Here is an 18027-nt window from a genome sequence, read left to right as displayed (position 1 = left end):
TCCCAAAACAAAACAAAAAAGCAGATTACCCATAACAATAAGGAAACTTCAATCCAAAAAAGAGATCACTCTGGCGGAAAAACAAATCTGGTCACGTTGCCAATTTCAAAAGCTGATACAAAAATTTATGCCACCAGATAAAGACCGAATGCACCAATTATCACATTAAACAAGAGGAAAACCTTCTAAGCACCAATTCCACCCGTGCTTTTTACAATTTTGTAAACAACAAACTAAAAGACTCAAGGTCCATCCCACCCTTGATAGGACCTGATGGTAAAGACTGCAACGACCATTAAAGCCAACCTCTTTAACACATTCTTCGGCTCAGTTTTGTAAACAGCAATGGATCATGCCCAGTATTTCCTAGCCGTACCACAGATAACAACAATGATCTAATACATATCGATTTTACAGAAGACAATGTTGAAAAAGCACTACGCAATCTAAAACCATCTCTATCTATTGGACTGGATGGAATATGTGCCTACTTCTTAAAAAAGCTATCCACTGCCATAGCCAAACCTCTAAGCATAATCTTTGAAAAATCTTTCAGGACCAGCTCCTTGCCTAACCTATGGTCACAAGCCACAGTCATCCCCATCTTCAAAAAGGAGACCCAAGCCTAGTTGAAAATTACAGACCAATCTCCTTATGCTGCGTCACCTGTAAAGTCATGGAATCAATTATTAACCAATCCATCATCCTCCACTTAGAGACAAACAACCTACTCTCCAATAAACAATTTGGTTTCAGAAAAAAACTATCCTGTAATCTGCAACTCTTACACTGCAAAAACATATGGACGACACAACTCGACCAGGGCAAAGCAATAGACGCAATCTACATAGACTTCTGTAAAGCCTTTGATTCAGTGGTACACAACAAACTACTCCTAAAAATAAAATCCTATGGTATCTCTGGACAACTGAATAACTGGATAGAAGCATTCCTGGCAAACAGACAACAAATGGTCAAAATTGGGAGCGTCCTATCAAATTCTGTACCTGTCAATAGTCGTGTCCCCCAAGGCAGTGTTCTAGGACCAACTCTCTTCATACTCTACATAAATGACCTCTGTGATCATATTAAGAGCAATTGCGTTCTTTTCGCTGATGATGTAAAGCTGTTCAATACCACAGACAATACTGCTACCCTACAAAAAGATCTTGACTATGTATCAGAATGGTCAAACAAATGGCAACTTCAAATCTCAACAAATAAATGCTCTGTCTTACATATTGGCAAAAAAAAATCAGAAAATAAAATACAAGCTGAATAGTCAAGATCTTGTTGATGACCCAAGCTCTGTAAAGGACCTTGGAATACTCACCTCTAATGATCTAAGTGCTAGAGCCCACTGCAACTACATAGCCAAAAAGGCATTAAGAGTTGTTAACCTAATCCTACGTAGCTTTTTCTCTGGTAATATCACACTACTAACCAGAGCATACAAAACATTTGCTAGACCAATACTCGAATACAGTTCATCAGTCTGGAACCCACATTACATATCTGATATTAGCACAATTGAGAAAGTCCAGAAATATTTCACAAGAAGAGTTCTCCACTCCTCTACTCATTGTAAATACCTTATGCCACCAGACTTGAAATTCTAGAACTAGAAAACCTTGAATTACGCCTTCGGTCTGATTTAAGCATGGTATATAAAATCATACATTGCAATGTCCTACCTGTCAATGAATACTTCAGCTTCAACCATAACAACACAAGAGCACACAATAGATACAAACTCAATGTTAACCGCACCAAACTTGATTGCAGGAAATAGGACTTCAGCAATAGAGTGGTCAATGTCTGGAATACTCTACCCGACTCTGTAGTTTCTTCCCCAAACCCCAAAAAACTTTAACCTTAGACTGTCTACTATTGACCTCACCCCTTTCCTAAGAGGTCTGTAGGGGGCGTGCATAAGCGCACCAACATGCCTACCGTCCCTGTCCTATTGTTTCTCTTATTCTTCTTTTATTTTTCTTATATGTACCCATTTCATGTATTCACAACTATGTATATACTTATACTTATTATCTTGTAAACAATTGGCAAATCAAATAAATAAATAAAAAATAAATAAAATAGGAAATTAGAAGAAGCGATTTCCTACCTGGAGATGGAGAAAGTTGATTTTTTTTTCTTAGATTCCAGAACATGGAAGAAGAAAGGGGAGAAGACCTACCTAAAATTATGTCCGATCTACTGGCAGAGGCACTACAAAGGGATGGACAAGAGTTCTGGAGAGATATCAATGAGGTATACAGAATATATACCAATTATACGAGATGCTTCAAACTACCATGAGAGGTCTACATAAGATTCTCAAAGAAATTAATAAGGGACGAGATATATAAAATAACAAGAGATGAGCCATTGGTTTTTAAGGGAGTAGAAATTGTGACGCTAAAAACAAATTCCAAGAAGAATAAGAGAGCATAGAAAGAACTATTGATTTCTGGCTTCACAGTTGAACAAACATAACATCCTATTTAGATGGCTCATCCCAGAAGAGATGCTGAGAAAAAGTTTAAAATAGACAGCATAGACAAGGCAGGACAAAAAGTTTAAAATAGACAGCATAGACAAGGCGAGGGAATTTTTTGATCTCTACATAATATGAGAAGAAGATGACTTCCAGTTTGTCGGCTTTGCGAGCGGCAGGGATTCGTGATACTGCACGATCCCTGCTGCGCTAGCCGTTTTTGGTGCTCCGATCCGGACGGGTTTGGAGCTAAGGCTGCCCTGCAGGGGCGGCTGAAGATAGTGGGGATCTGGAGAGGGGTTTGGGGGTGTTGCAGACCCCCTCCCCGGTCGGCAGAACCCCCTTTTCCCAAGACGGTGCAGCGGCGGTCTGTAATGGCCGCCACAAAGAAGCCGGCAGCTGGGTAAGAATGCGCAGGAGGAAGAGGAGAAAGTCTTTGAGAGTGAAAGTTTTTCTTGGTTGACCCAGGACTCTAAGATATATTTAACACAATTCCTGGAAATTATGGCTTTTTGATTGATACTTTCCAGAAGAGAAAATAAGCGGCAATTTTGAGGTGCTGAAAGGAAAGTTTACTCTCCTTCCCTACGGAAATAACAAGTGGATACTGAGAAACCTGTCTTTTTTAGGTAAAAACTGGCTTTCTGTGATAATTGGGAAGGGAGAGGACAATTTAAATGTTAAGATTTTGTTGGAGGAGATGCCTTAAGGATTTGAAGACTGAAATGTATTGCAATGAGGCTTTAAGATACAGATTTGGACTTTCTTTTTTTTGATTGATACTACCCCAGGAAGAGAAAGTGAGAACTTTGCCTTGGCTTGGATTGATTGATAACTTTGGGATTGTTTTACTTTTTGAAATATCTTGGTTGTTGCAAGAAGAAAGAGGGGGGAAAAAAGAAAAGATTTATAATGGCTTTTTCTGTTGAGGAACTGAGAAAAGAATATGAGCAAACAAAAAAAGATGGCGAAGATGGTGTGAAAGAAGCCTTCCTTTTTTTAGAAATGGCGCTTGTTACTTATCAACAAACACTACAACAGATGGAGGCAGCAGCAGCAGCAGCAGAAGAAGAAGAAGCCATCTTTAATGAATTTCAAAATTTAACTAAGAAAGAAGGAAGAAAGAAAGGAAGGAAAATGAAGGACTTAAGATTTAAAAAAAACACTTAAGAAAGAGAAAAATAAGGTGCAAAATCAATATAATGATAGTAAACAAAAGAAAAAAGGAATACAACAGAGAAGGGAAGCCAGTAAGGCAGAGGCTAGGAGAAGGAGGGGTAGAAAGGTCTGGTGGGAGAAGAAAGAAAGGGAAAAGGTGGAGAAAAGCCACAAAGTTTTGAAATCAGATGGGAAAAGAGGAATCTTTTTTAGGGACAAAGGGTAAAGTATAATTTCTTTAAAAAAGATTTTGCAAGGTACATAAGATGGTATTGTAGCATTTGTATTAGAAATAGAAAATTAGAATGGTTTAAGAGTTGATAAGAGATAAAAATGTTGAAATGTTTAGTAATGATTGATTTTAAAATCTAATAAAATATTAAAGGGAATGTTTAGAATATTGAGTTTTAATTAAAGAGTTTAATATGACTATGGTATTGATGTTATTATAAAATTATTATTGTAGCATTTGTTTTTGGAAAAGGCAATGGGAATGTTATAAGATTCAATATTTAGATCTATTATTTAACTATGTATTTAATCATTTTGGATTTATTATTTTTCTTTTTATTAAAAAAAATTAGTAGATAGAATGTACCAAGCAGAATCAGATTGGGTATTAGGTGTTATTTTAAATGTTAATCTAATTATTTTAGGGGGAAGATAGAAAGGCATCATACTCTGTTTAGTGATTTCAGGAGAAATACTTTTTTTTATTATAAGGAATGAGACAAAGGGATAATAAAGAATGGACAAAAAATACAAATATAATGACTCAAATTAAGATGGATTAAATAAGATAGAATTAAGAAGAGTGAAATGTGTGGAGAAGCCAATATAGAAGACATAGAATGGTAAATAAAATAGGTAATGACATGTAAGATGAGCATGAATATAATTGAAGTCCATGTAGAGAGAGGTACCTGGGGCCAAGTTACTTTCCTAAAATATTTTTTATATGTTTGTGTGTTGTGTGTTTATGTTTTTGGGAGAATTAATAAAAACTTGCAGAAATATAGAATAAGAATAATGGTAACCAAGTCAGAAAGAAATAGATGAAATAATAATAGTGAAATTGAATAAGAGTAAAGAGAAGTAAAGAGAAACTGGAAAAGAGGTATTTGTATGCTCATATGGAAATGGTTTAAAATAGAATTATACTGTATAAAATAAGGTTTTATTTGACTTGTAAAATTTATAATGGAAAAAGGTTCAAGTATGTAATGGTTAATGATGATTTGTTTGTCTTTAAAATTAATAAAATTTGCTTAAAAAAAAATGAGAAGAAGATCAAGCCAGTAAAGAAGTTGAGAGCAGGAGCCAGGAAGAACAACAGTTGGAGGAAAGAGAAATAGAGCAAGAGGAAAGAGAACAGGAAGAAACCGAAAGACCAAAAAGAGAGGGCGTAAGAACAAGGCAACAAAAAGAAACAAGAGAAAACAGACGTTAATAAATAATACACACAAAGTAGGATAGAAGAAATTAAATTAATCTCCATTAATGTCAATGGTAGTTTCATGTAGTATTTTCTTCTTTTTTCCCAGGTTTGTATTAATGATTCCCTTATCTGATGTCTGTAGAAATATGAGTGTGTCTTATTTCTTTTATCCCATGGGAAGGCATGCCACCCTGCTTGTAGGTAATGACCTTCAATTGTCAAAATACTTTTATTTTTTTAATTTATCCACTCTTTAATTCATGTTAGGACCACAGCCTAATAGTATAATTCCCATTTTGGGAGTCCAAAGCCACCTCTACTTCTGCTATCTTGTAACATCTTTTAAGTTTATTCGTGCTTTCTTGCCCAGCCATATATCTGGAATACTCTACCCGACTCTGTAGTCTCTTCCCCAAACCCCAAAAACTTTAACCTTAGACTGTCTACTATTGACCTCACCCCTTTCCTAAGAGGTCTGTAGGGGGCGTGCATAAGCGCACCAACGTGCCTACCGTCCCTGTCCTATTGTTTCTCTTATTCTTTTATTTTTTCTTATATGTACCCATTTCATGTATTCACAACCATGTATACACTTATACTTATTATCTTGTAAACAATTGGCAAATCAAATCAAATAAATAAATAAATAAATATATTTTGTAACTATTCTGTTTAATTCTTCAAAGAATTTCTTGTCTAGCTTTATAGGGATTGTTTGAAAACAGTACAATAATTTTGGTAACACATTCATTTTTATTGTGGCTATTCTTCCTAAAGGAGATAGTTGTAATCTCTCCCAAATTATTAAATTTTTATTTATTTTGTTGGAAGAAAAATCCTTCTGGGTTCAGTTCCAAGTGGGGAAAAAGACACTGGAAACATGGAGACTGTTTGGAAGGTTTAATGGTGGACAAGAGGACCACATGGCTTGAAGCTCCAAAATGAAAAGGATGATCACATGCTTCAAGATGAAGGAAAAGATCAAGAAAGGGGTGAGGTGCTGAGAGTGCCTGGGTTTTATAACCTATGTTGGGATTTGAATTGAAGCTTGTATTCTGATTGGTTGTCAGACTTCCATAGGGCCATGCAGAGGCAACTCTGTAGGCTGTCCTGAGTTCCAGGCTTGGTTGAGCCTTGCTGGATGATGATGCACTGAAAGGGCTTTTGAGCAATTGCTATAGCTTTACCTGGAGATCTTTGTTATGTAAAGAATTCTGGCCCAGGCCTTAATGGCCCACCCATTAACAAAGATGGGGGTGAGCTTCTGCTTCTGAGGTGAGTTTCTACAAGCTATCTTTTCCAAAAAAAGAAGAACAAATTATGATTTCTGGCTCTGATCTGGATGGAAAAACTAGTAATTAATTTAAATACAAAAACAGCTTCTCCCTTATGACCATCTACAGCTAGATTGCCATGTGACTACAGATATCTAAAGCTCAGCATTATGTTCAAACTAGAATATACCAGTCTGTATAAAAGGCAGAAAAATTTATAGCTGTAATATGAAGAATCATATTAGAGATTATATAATCTCTTACAAACTTTATTATAATATATTTTAATTTATTTAGCAGATTTCAGGAAACAAATAAGACTACTCTCAATGGTAGACTTTTGCAAAATTAACTCTTCAAACAACAGTTCTTTTTTTAAAGATGTTTTAATTCTGTTTGTATTATTTTTATAAATAACCCAAAGTGATGAACATTCCTAATATATCTTCCTTCTATTTTCCCTACAACAATAACCCTGCAAGGTAAATTGACTTGAGAGTGACTGGCCCAAGTCAACCAATTGGCTTGCATGCCTTAAGACAGGATTAGAACAGTTTCTTAGTCTCTAGCCTGATGCTTTAAACCAGTGATGGCTAACCTATGACACGCGTGTCACTCGTGACACGCCGAGGCACTTTGACTGACACGCCTGTTGGTGTGGGGAAAACCTGCACATTTAGAGGCTGCCTGTGCGCCAATCCCTGCTCCCTGCTTGTTGCTCCTCTCCAATCCCTGCTCCCTGCTTGTTGTGTGGAGGCAACAAGAACTTTGCAGCAGAGAACCAGTTTTAACCGCCATAAACTGAGGTTTGTCAGTTTCATTACCTCAGGAACGCTACAGGAGGAAAGGAGATCCATGAGGTTCACAGCCCTGTAAGGTGGCCTTCCGATCCTCACATCCTGCACCTGCAGCCCTGAGACCAGGGAGACGAGTTTCACAGCCCTGTGTGATCACCCCAGCCCAGTCTGTCATAAACCAAATTATTGATATTTCTTGAAGTGACACACGACCCGAGGAAGGCTACACTTTTTCCCGATTTTCGACACACTAAGCTGAAAAGGTTAGCCATCACTGCTTTAAACAGTACACCAATCTGGTTGAAGAACCAAACAGTTCTTTAGAAATTATCTGAAGCAAAAATATTTTTTGTTAGTCTTCATGAATTTCAACAAATACTAAATTGTCAGTATTTAAAATGCAAAGTATATAATTACATTAGAAACATTTATGCAAATATACATTCCTATTCCTATTTATTTTGTAGTTTTATATGTGGTTACCAAATACTCAATACTTTACCCGTTGATTATAAAAATGTATATATGTATATTCCACCTGATTCACCAGACTCTAAAAACAATTTAATGGGTTTTTAAATCTGCATATCATATCTACTTTTCATCTCTGAGTACTGTGCTTCTCTTTAAAGATGGCAGATCTAATGCAAACTTGTCTCTCAGATGAAATTAAGCATGGAAATGTTCAAATCTGTTTTCACTAGGTGTCAATGTGGGTAAATTTATTATGGCGTTTTTCTTTTCACTAAAAATATACAGTATTTGCAATAATGATGCCTGATATGTAATAAATGTATATTTTGAATTTTTATCATTATCCAAGTAGCACCTTGGTGTAATAATTCTGCTATTTTTAGTTTATTGTTCTAAACAATCTTTTTTCTCTTAAAAGTGATATGAACAGGTTAATATATAAAAATTATTACAAAGTTTTCTCCAATTCAAACAGTCAATTTCTAACAAAAGCTGTTGTCAAAAAGATAATACAATTAATATAAATTAATAGGAATAATAAACTTGAATCCTAAATTATTCATCTATTCACTTATTTCTTATAAATGGAAAAGGAGTGTAAGTTAAAATATGTGGCTTATATGTGAGTGAAAAATGGGATACAAAGATTTAGAGGAGAAAAAATTTGACTTATTTCTTATAGAAAGGTATCATTTCAAAATATATATTATTTCCAAAGGTTTCCATATTCCTAGGAAAAAATAGTGCATATGGATGCAGCAGGAAGGAGAGAGGAATAGAGGCAGTTGCAGAATGAACTAATTCTATGAAATGTATTTTTATAGCCTGAGCCTATATATTTGTCAAAATAGTTGTGATAAATGTTGAGATAAACAATTGTTAAGATATATATACCAATATATTATATTGGTAGATATACCAATATAACAGATTCTACTTTTAGAAACTTTTGCTTCAAAATTTTTCTGAGATTCTACTATTCTATTCATGAGCTATCTTAGATGCCATTTTTGGCATGAACAGATTGCCATCCACCCAAAATAAATCTCAGTCTTATTATTTTGTTTCTACTCAATCCTGGCAACATTCACAGGCATTGCTAAGCCAGGATTTTTAAACTCTGGCTTTTGAACAAGCCATAATAATCTGGTTTCACATGTAACATGTATAATGGACTTATGTGGTAAATACAAAATAATCAACCCATAAATCAGTATGATCTATAAATATACAATAGCTATGTTTGGAACAACTTTCATTTTGCTGTTTTTTAAAAAGATTTGAAAGTAGAAAACCAAATTCAAGTCCTTGATCAATTAGAAAGATCATTTTGATGATTTCAGTTATCTCACCCAGTTCTCTTAAAACAAATGAGTCAATTTCAGAACTTTTCTGCCTTCTGCAGAGGTGGATTTGAAGCTGTACATATGCAGATAGATAATTCAACAAGACGTCCATAACAAATTACATTTATTGGTTCATCAGGTATCCTCATAACTCACGTTTGTGACGAAGTTCTTCTTTAATGACCAATCCTTTGTATATCTGCCTTGTAGTAAAAGATGGTTATCTCCTAACCCATCTCCTAGCGATAGAAAGCAGCTCCCATGAGTTAGGGAGTTCAGGCAAAAGTGAGGAAAACTCCCCCAACCCATTGAGGGTCAATTCAGTGACCAATCAGGATTACAGATGTGGTCACGTGACATGGACTACATTTCCCAGTATACCTTTAACTACATTTACCATGATGCCTTCCCTTAAGCTCATAATTCCTAAGTAACTATCCAATTCCCAAAGACTGGCTGGGACAGCACAAGAACAGATAGTAATGCTTTGTTTGCAAATCTTAGTTATCTATTTTTATCTCTACATTAATTAAAAATATCTTCATATTTTGCAAATAACATAGTTTTATCAAGTCATCCTTCAACAAGAACTAAAAATTGTCATAATAATAGCTAAGATTCTCAGAAATGCATGTTCTGTTCTTTTTTAAAAGCAGGATATTGGTAGTGATTTGTATTATATTAATAGTATTGTTGAATTGAGCATAGTCTTTGTTTATTTCTTTTATCTATCATGGCATTTTATAAGCTATTCGCATGTATTTAAACAACATAAATTGTTGTGATTAAAATGCCAAAGTTAACTACTCTTAATGACATAGTTTAAGAAATGATATCCTGTCGGCTTCCGGTTTGGGTTTCTTCAGTGACAGACCGAAATCCGTGATCGTGCGCAGTTTTGATCTATGCTCGTCGCTGGAGCACCCCGATCCTTTGGATTTGGGGCTGAAGCCACTCCGTAGAGGTGGTGAAGAGGGGGGAGATTGCTAGCCGAGTGGAGGGGAGCCGCATCTCTCCTCCTTGGCTGGTCTAAACTCCCCTTCCCAAAGGCGGTTGCAGCGGTGGTCAGAAATGGCCATCTCAAAGAAGAACCTGACTGGATAAGATTGTGCAGGAGGAAGACAAAGAGGAAAGCAGGACAGACCGGGCTAAACAACAGAGAACATCTAAGCAAGGTACCCTGAATCTAAAAGTACTTGGAGGAATATTTCTGAAAGAAGACTTTTAAGCGGCGAAGGAGAGAGAAAAGGAGGTTAAAAACCCTTTTTAAAACCTTTATATTGACAATTACAAATTATATGGAAAGAAATCTATATTAATTTACTTTGACACTAATAGGCAACTTTAAGCTGAAATGTAAGTGTCAAAATAAAGATTTTTTGCTTGGTCATTTTAAAGCCCTAAAAAGGAAAAGAATGGAGGCAAAACAGTGAAACTTGGAATAATGGAAAAATGGAGTGCCACCTGGAAAAATAAAGAGGATTAACAGTGAAACTTTGAAAAGACTCCCGAGGATACATTGTAACTGAAACCTTATTAAAAGATACAGTAACCCACAGAAAGGAAAAGTAAAGGAAAGAAACAAGAAGGAATAGTCTGGGATCATTTGGTGATATATAAAAAAAGTCTTTGGCATTGGACTTTTCTTTCTTCTGTCTTTACTTAGTCAATCGGGTGGTTGTTCAGAAGTGTTTAAAATGGCATTACTCCTGGAGGAATTGAAGATGAGTCTTAAAAAACAGAAAGAAGATGCAGAAAGGGAGGAAGATCCTTTGGCTTTGTATTTGAATTTCTTGAAATGGAGATCCCGAACTATGAAAAGCAAAAGGAAAAGCTTCAAGAGCAAGAAGAAGGGCGGGACAAAGAAGAAGCCATTTTCAATGATAAAATAATGCAAAGTGTGATAACAAGGGGAAAAAGGGGGAAAGGAGTTAAAAGTTTGAGATTCAAGGGAACAGCCAAAAAGAAAAATAGTCTGAAAAGGAAGTATAACAGCAAGGAGAAGCAGAAAAGAAAACCACAGAAGGGAAAATAGAGAGAGAAGGGTATAAAAAAAGGGATGAGAAAAATGGGGCGAAGATAGAAAGGGAAAGAACTCATGAGGGACAAAAGCAGGAAATAAAGAAAAAGGGGAAACGTACTAGGATTAAAGGTATTTGCTCAGCTAGAAAACACAGAGACAATGGCTAAATTAAGTTAAAAGTGAGGATTCTGCAAAGGTACAAAAGATAGTGTTGTGACAGTAGAATACTGTAATGAGTTAGAAATGAAATAAGTAAATAATCTATGAGATAAAACTGTATTGTTATGTAATGGTATGTTTATTTATAATTAATGTAATAATAAAGAAGAGAGGGAAACATTATAATTGTTTCTAAAGATTGATAAAATATTGAAAAGAAATGTGAAAGATTTATAAGGAAATTTATACTAGGTACTAGAATGAATTTGAATAATTATTTTGCTTATTAATAGTAAATAACTTATAAGATAAAACTGTATGATTATCCAATGGTATGCTTATTAACAGTTAAGTAATAATGAAGAAGGGAGGGAAATATTTCAACTGTTCTCAAAGATTGATAAATATCGAAAAGAAACGTGAAAGATTTACAAGGCTCATACCAGTACTAGGATGAAGTTGAATAACTATTTTGCTCACTAATGTTTATATATATATATATTGTTTTTGCTGTTTTTAGAATTTTTCTTTTTACATTTTTAAGGGGAAGTACCAAGCAGAGTCTGAGTGATGAGATTTACATGATATAAAATAGATATTATAAATTTGAATGTTATAATTTTAGAATGCATAAATTTAATGTTTAATGAAATTTTATATGATAATAACAATAAGACTTAAAGGTGTTGCACTCCGATTGGCAATCATAGAGGGAATTTTGCTTTTTAAGAATGTTGGAAGAGAACATAATGAAATTGTAAACAAGATAGATGAAAGTATAAGTATAATGAATAAAAAGATATAGAAATTTAGGTAAAAGAAATACAATTAAATGAGAAGAAAATGAGATAATCATAAAAGAAAATTAAGAGAAGGGAGAAATAGTGAGAAGTTGGAAAAAGAGTAAGAAGATATGAAGTTGAATATATAAGATGAATATGCATATGAAATTGTGTCTGTATGGAAATGTGATAACCCGGAACCATGCTGTACTCAAATAAGATGTTTTATTTGTTTTGTTAAAACTCAATAAAACTTTATTTAAAAAAAAGAAATGATATCCTATCAATTATGCTTTGTTATTTATAAAAAACTAAAAGGGATAGATTTACAATTGTTCCTTTTTTCTTCTATTTATTTATTAAATTTCTATGCTGCTCATCTCACTAATGTAGCGTCTCATATTTTAGCATTTTTATACAAAAATATAGTTATCTCTTTAAACTTTCAGATGCCTTAAACAACATATGCATATTCAGTTTATACATTTTAGAAAAATTAGTTTTATTGTGATGTTAGGTTAATTACGTTAGCCACAATGGGGACAAAGCTAGGGTCTTTTGGGGATGTTTTTAGCCTCTTAATTGTTTTCAAATAAAGCTCGTAGGATGACAGGTGAACAATGGATAGTGGATCGTTTTTTATTACAGACATAAGGAAATATTTGCAAGAAAGCTAGTATAACTTTTAAGACCTGGAAGCAACTGGAAGCCCCTATCAAGTATCATGAGAATAGTGCAGCTGTTACTCTTTTCATTGCAGCATATTTTTTGAGGCAGACAGTTGGAGGGGGAATCTCTTTCTCATAGAGGGTTATAATGGCTTAATTATCAAGTGTCATTAGATTTCCTCTCGATATACTGTGGGAGATGTCCACACAATTTGTTTGGAAAATCAGAATTGACAAAAGGCAGTCTAGTCTCCATCAGTGCTGATATTTCCATTTTAGAATTTATCATTTGGATTTTGCAGCGTAGCTAGGTAATAGGGAAATGTGGCCTTTAATCTGTAATTAACTTATGAAATAAGTTTTACTTCAAGATACATTAACAAGTGGTAAAACTGAAAAGTCATACCCCCATTAAGATAATTTTGCAGAAACTTTGTTATGCTTTTGAGAAATTAAAAGACCAATTTACAGTACTTGCTGTGAAACCTACCTTATAAAGCTGTAACTACTAAAAGTTTAAAGTAACTTAGTACTGGAATTATGTATTACTAAAAAGGACAGACCAGAGGTTAATTATAAATTGCCTATATAACAGCTACAACAGCTACAAACAGCGATCCCCTGCACCAAGGGAAATTATTTTACATTATTACCGTCGCTGCTTCTAATAAATAAATAAAAAAAATGAGAAGCTTCCAACCGGCAAAATATAGTAGTTCCCAAGTTTTTTTTTACTCTGGGATCCTCCAGAAATATTATAATCCTAACTTCCCAGGCGCATGCTAATATGCGTTGGAATTGTGGGAATTTTAGTCCGATAATTTTGGAAAAGCACCGGGCCAGGCAGAACCCTGTATAAATGAGTGCTACATTTGTATAAATACACTGTATAAATAACATGAGGTAAGCTACATTTCACTCCTCGTCCTTACGATAAATATCAGGAATAAATGAGATCGAACCTCCTACTTTACTTTATTTTCCAATTTAGAACCGTGGATATATTTCTCGGGACAGAAGTTAGGTGCTGTATCCTTTCCCCTCCCCCCCAGGCACCCCAAATTAATCCGTTTGAACGAGTCTGAGCGGATACGATTGACACTTCAAGGCTCGAGGGTGAACAGGCGATTGATAGGTTCCTTCCGCTTTCTAACATGCGTCCAATAGAACACAGTGCAGATTTGCCTCCCCCACCCACCACGCCTGTAACAACTATTGCCAGGCAGAAACTGAAATAGCCCTCTACTGCACCGAGAAAAGCTTAACTTGCTGATCGGCCGGCAGCGGATTAAAAGCAACAAGGCCAGAGAAGGAAGGGGGTCGCAAAGAGAAGCGGAATACGCGCGAGTCGGATGGCTTGGCGCTTGCTTCATCCCTCGGGCCGAAGCGCATGCGAACCTGCGTTTCTACTCCACCCGTCGGAAAGGGTTGGGTGCGTTACCTCCGGGACTGCCAGAGGGCGGAGTAGAAGGCGGCCGGAGTTTCCCCGCCTCCCATCTCCCTCCCGCCATTACAGCGACAAGGCAATACAAAAAGAGTGAGCGACCGAGCGGCTACGTAGCGGTGCCGCCCCTTTGCTTTGCACTTGAGTGAGCGCGGGGGAATCGGGCCGAGGCGGGGAAGCGGCTTCATGGGCGAGTGGCCGACTGCGGCCGCTTTGCTGGCTCTCGGGAAGGGAGAAGGCGGAAGGATGGCGGAAACTGCGGGGAGAGCTCTCAAGCCGCAACTGCAGCGGCGCCGTCATTCCGCGCCGCGATTATAGCTGCTGGAGCCTTTCCTGTCACTGCTAGTATCCCGCAGAGGTAGAAGCACCTTCGCAGCCCCGGGGCCGCTAGCTGAATTACCGCTTCCTGGTGGTGCTTTGGCTTTCGGGCTGGGAGGACGAGCGGTAGACGTTTCTTCTTTACTCCGTCTCGCCGGCGGATCCCACTGAAAGGAACCGCGGGATAAGACAGAAGAAAGAGAAGGTGGTAGCGAAGGAAGGACCATGGGCGCTAAGCAGAGCGGCCCGGCGGCCACCAACGGCCGAACGCGGGCTTACTCCGGGGGAGACTTGCCGTCGGGCGGCGGCGGCGGCAGCGTTAATGGGATGGGCGGCCGGCCGATAGGCAGAGCGATGCGGTACACACACCTGGCGCCTGGAGCGCACCACGCAGCCTCTGGCTCCTCGATGAGCAGTGGGGCGGCGACGGCGGCTCCCCCTTTGGCAGCCCCCAGGAGTAGGTCTTTGGGTGGGCCAACCGCTTCCGGGACTCGAACGGCTCATTCTGCCTTCAACATCCCCAATAGCAGCGGCCTCTATGGCTCCCAAGACTCGGTCAGCAGCACTCCCGAGGAAGTGGGGCGGGAACGAGCCACCGCGAGTGGACGCGCGGAAGGACCCGGCGAGAGAAGCGGAGGACCCCGGCTAGTTATCGGCTCGCTGCCCGCGCATCTTTCGCCTCATCTTTTTGGAGGTAAGGATTCCTGCCCGGCCATAGGGAAGATGGCCTGCGGGAGTGGGGAACTATACCGTTTGGTTAAAGAGAGCAGTGATGTATTAACCATTAAGCAGACTGAGCACGTGCTTAGGGCACCAGGCCCAAAGGGGGCACCACAAAGTTGAGAAAGAAAAAACAATGAAGATTTGTAAAAAAAAATCTTGTATGTATAAAGGGGGGGGGGGAGAGAACCAAAATTTGTAAGTGCTTAGGGCACCAGTGAGCTTTAATACGCCACTGGAAGACAATAGTGCTCGGGGGTCATTAGAAAAATGTAAGGAGAAGGAAAGGGGAACTTTTTCATTAATTCTTCAAATGTTGGGTGTGTAAAATCTTTATAGCGGATTAATAGATTTAGGGTGGGACCAGATTCTTCAAAACTTTGATTTTGGGACTCCCAATCTCCCCCACGTGGAAGAGCGATATTCCACCTGAGAGATAGTAGCAAAGTTTTTCTTGTGGACAGTAGAGCTGCTATTGATTAAGCCTCGCTGTTTAACGAAGTTTTAAGCTACACTGTGTTCAGAACATTAAGTCTCCTGTTTAAGTACTGAATAGCTACATAGGTTTATACGGTATGCAAATCTATTCAATATAAGAGTGTACTCAAATGGGAATCACTCCCAAACAGGTCCATCTGAATAAAACACAATATTATTAAAGCTGATAGCCTTTATACATGCAATTTAGAGCTGGCTGTGGTCTTGCTTTCATAGATTACCATTGCATATGCTACAAGTACACGACTTTCTAAGTCAGGGGTCACTAACCTTTTGGACCTCAGGGACCACCAAACTCCTACTTTTAAATCCCAAGGACCACTAATACGATTTTTAAAAAAAAGATAATATATTTAATATTTTTATTTTTATATTAAATATAAATTTAATATTAAAAATTATACATGCATACATATGTATGTATGTATATATATATATATATATATATATATATATATATGTATGTATGTATATTTGTTTTCTTAATACAGAATACAATACAGAAGCCTGATGATGGCAGATGAGATTCTGCCGAAACGTTGCTACAACTTTAAAAGCACAACTACAATGACGTGGGAAAATACCGAACAAAGCTGAATACCGTGTGTGTGTGTGTGTGTGTGTGTGTGTGTGTGTGTACACATACACACACACTCTTAAGTTTTCGCGGGTACTTACATGTATGGTATTCAGTTTTGTTCGGGTATTTTCCCACGTCATTATAGTTGTGCTTTTAAAGTTGTAGCAACTTTTCGGCAGAATCTCATCTGCCATCATCAGGCTTCTGTATGAACACAATACAGAAGCCTGATGATGGCAGACGAACACTATACAGAAGCCTGATGATGGCAGATGAGATTCTGCCGAAACGTTGCTCCCCCTCAAATGGAAGAAAGGCAGAGCCCCCACCATCTAGTCTCCTATCATTTCATATCTCCCCCAAGTCAGAGGAAACCTGTCCCTCCTTTGCCAGATGTAGCTGCCTGGAGTTGGGGAGGGGAGGATGACTAGGCTGGAAATGCCAAGGAAGATGGGCTCATAATAACCATGCAACATCCCCCCCTTCGGCCTCCATACAAGTGGACTCCCTGAGGCTAATCTCCAGGTTTCTCCCGCCGCTTTCAAGCAGAGAAGAGTCCCTGTGTGGAGGCCAGAAAAGCTTGAGTGCTCACCTGCTCAAAACAGCTGGTTATTAGGAGTCTATCTTCCTCTGTGCTCTTTTGGTCTGGGCATTTGGCCTTCCACTCCATGCCAAAGGAAAGCCAGCCAGGCTTCTCTTTCCCTCCTACCCTTCCCCCTGCTCCCTTCCCCCCACTCAATCCTACTTTGGGACAGAGGAGAGTGCGCTGGAAACATGTGTTGGCATTTCCAACACTTATATCTCCGGCGCTTGCCTGCAATTCTTCGCATTCCTCCAGGCCTGGCTTGCTGAGCCCTGACGTCTCTGCTGCCCCCCCCCCCCACAATCGCTGCCTGGGGATGGCACAGAAAAAGCGAGCAGAAACATAGCTCCTACTGGGGCAAAAGAGCGGAGATCGGGAACAGGCAACAGAAAGAGGTGCTTTTCAAAGATGGCAGCTTACGTCTTCTCTTGCCTGTGCCTTCCTCGATCTCAGCTCTTTTACCCCAGCAAGAGCTATATTTCTGCTCCCTTTTCTTGTGCCTTCCCTGAACAGTGATGGCTGGGGCTGTGTGGCGGGGGGGCAGCAGAGCAGAGGGCCGAGAGGAACAAGAAAACTGATGCCGATGCTGCCCCATTCCAGACCTTTGCTGGATGGTGAGCACAGACTTGCCCATTCTGCCCTCTCCCACCACCACCAGCTGGTACTTTTCCTGCCCTAGGCCGTCCCGTGGCCATTGAGGAAGAGCCCAGGCCAGGAGAGGTGAGCTGAAAGGTGTGGAAGTGCTGCACAAATGCAAGTAGCATGGCGCTCCTGCACCTTCCGGCCATCTCCATTGCTGCTTCAGCCCGCCTGTGCCGCCAGCCCCCTCTTGCTGCAACAGCACCATTACCTTGTCCTGGCAGGTGAGGGCTCTGCTGCTTTTTGCAGGTTTGTGCTCGGCAGAAGAGGGGGCCAGCGGGTGGTCATGCCATGTGTTCCCGTGCAGCCTGGATTAATTGCTTTGGGGGCGGTGCTTTGGGTGGGACATTCCTCTGCGGACCACCAAAATTTCCTCATGGACCACCAGTGGGCTGCGGTCCACTGGTTGGTGACCACTGCTCTCTCTGTAACACCTAATGGCACCATTGATAGATGATCGAGTGCTTTTGGGCTGAGGAGCCCTACTTATTTCTAGACGTATTTTTTTCTTAAAATGGCAAAGCCTGAATTTTAATTGCTAATATATAAGGAATATTGAAACATTGGGGATGGGTGTAGGACGTTAATTCATGTATCATAATCACACAGGACGTGATATTAACAATGAC

The 18027-nt window shown here is 38.7% G+C and overlaps 1 protein-coding gene across 5 annotated transcripts in view; it reads left to right on the top strand.

Annotated features, from left to right (window-relative positions):
- The first annotated feature begins 13815 nt into the window (after positions 1-13815).
- Positions 13816-18027, top strand: part of ZNRF2 (zinc and ring finger 2) — a 282520-nt gene continuing 278308 nt past the window's right edge. For 4 of the 5 annotated variants that reach the window (XR_015745759.1, XM_087946147.1, XM_087946146.1 and 1 more), the window contains exon 1: positions 13816-15072. Coding sequence is in view for 4 of the 5 variants with exons in the window: in XM_087946147.1 (XP_087802273.1) it covers positions 14604-15072 (469 nt within the window). In the remaining variant the exon portion in view is untranslated. The remainder of the gene's footprint in view (positions 15073-18027) is intronic. The other variant, XM_087946148.1, reaches the window with a different exon arrangement.

Source organism: Notechis scutatus, chromosome Z, assembly GCF_049901735.1.
Source record: "Notechis scutatus isolate UNSWTSFEM ecotype Mainland chromosome Z, rNotScu1.2, whole genome shotgun sequence".
In the NCBI taxonomy this organism is placed as follows: domain Eukaryota; kingdom Metazoa; phylum Chordata; class Lepidosauria; order Squamata; family Elapidae; genus Notechis; species Notechis scutatus.
Note: the sequence above shows the minus strand (reverse complement) of the source record. Positions and strands in the feature narration are given on the sequence as shown.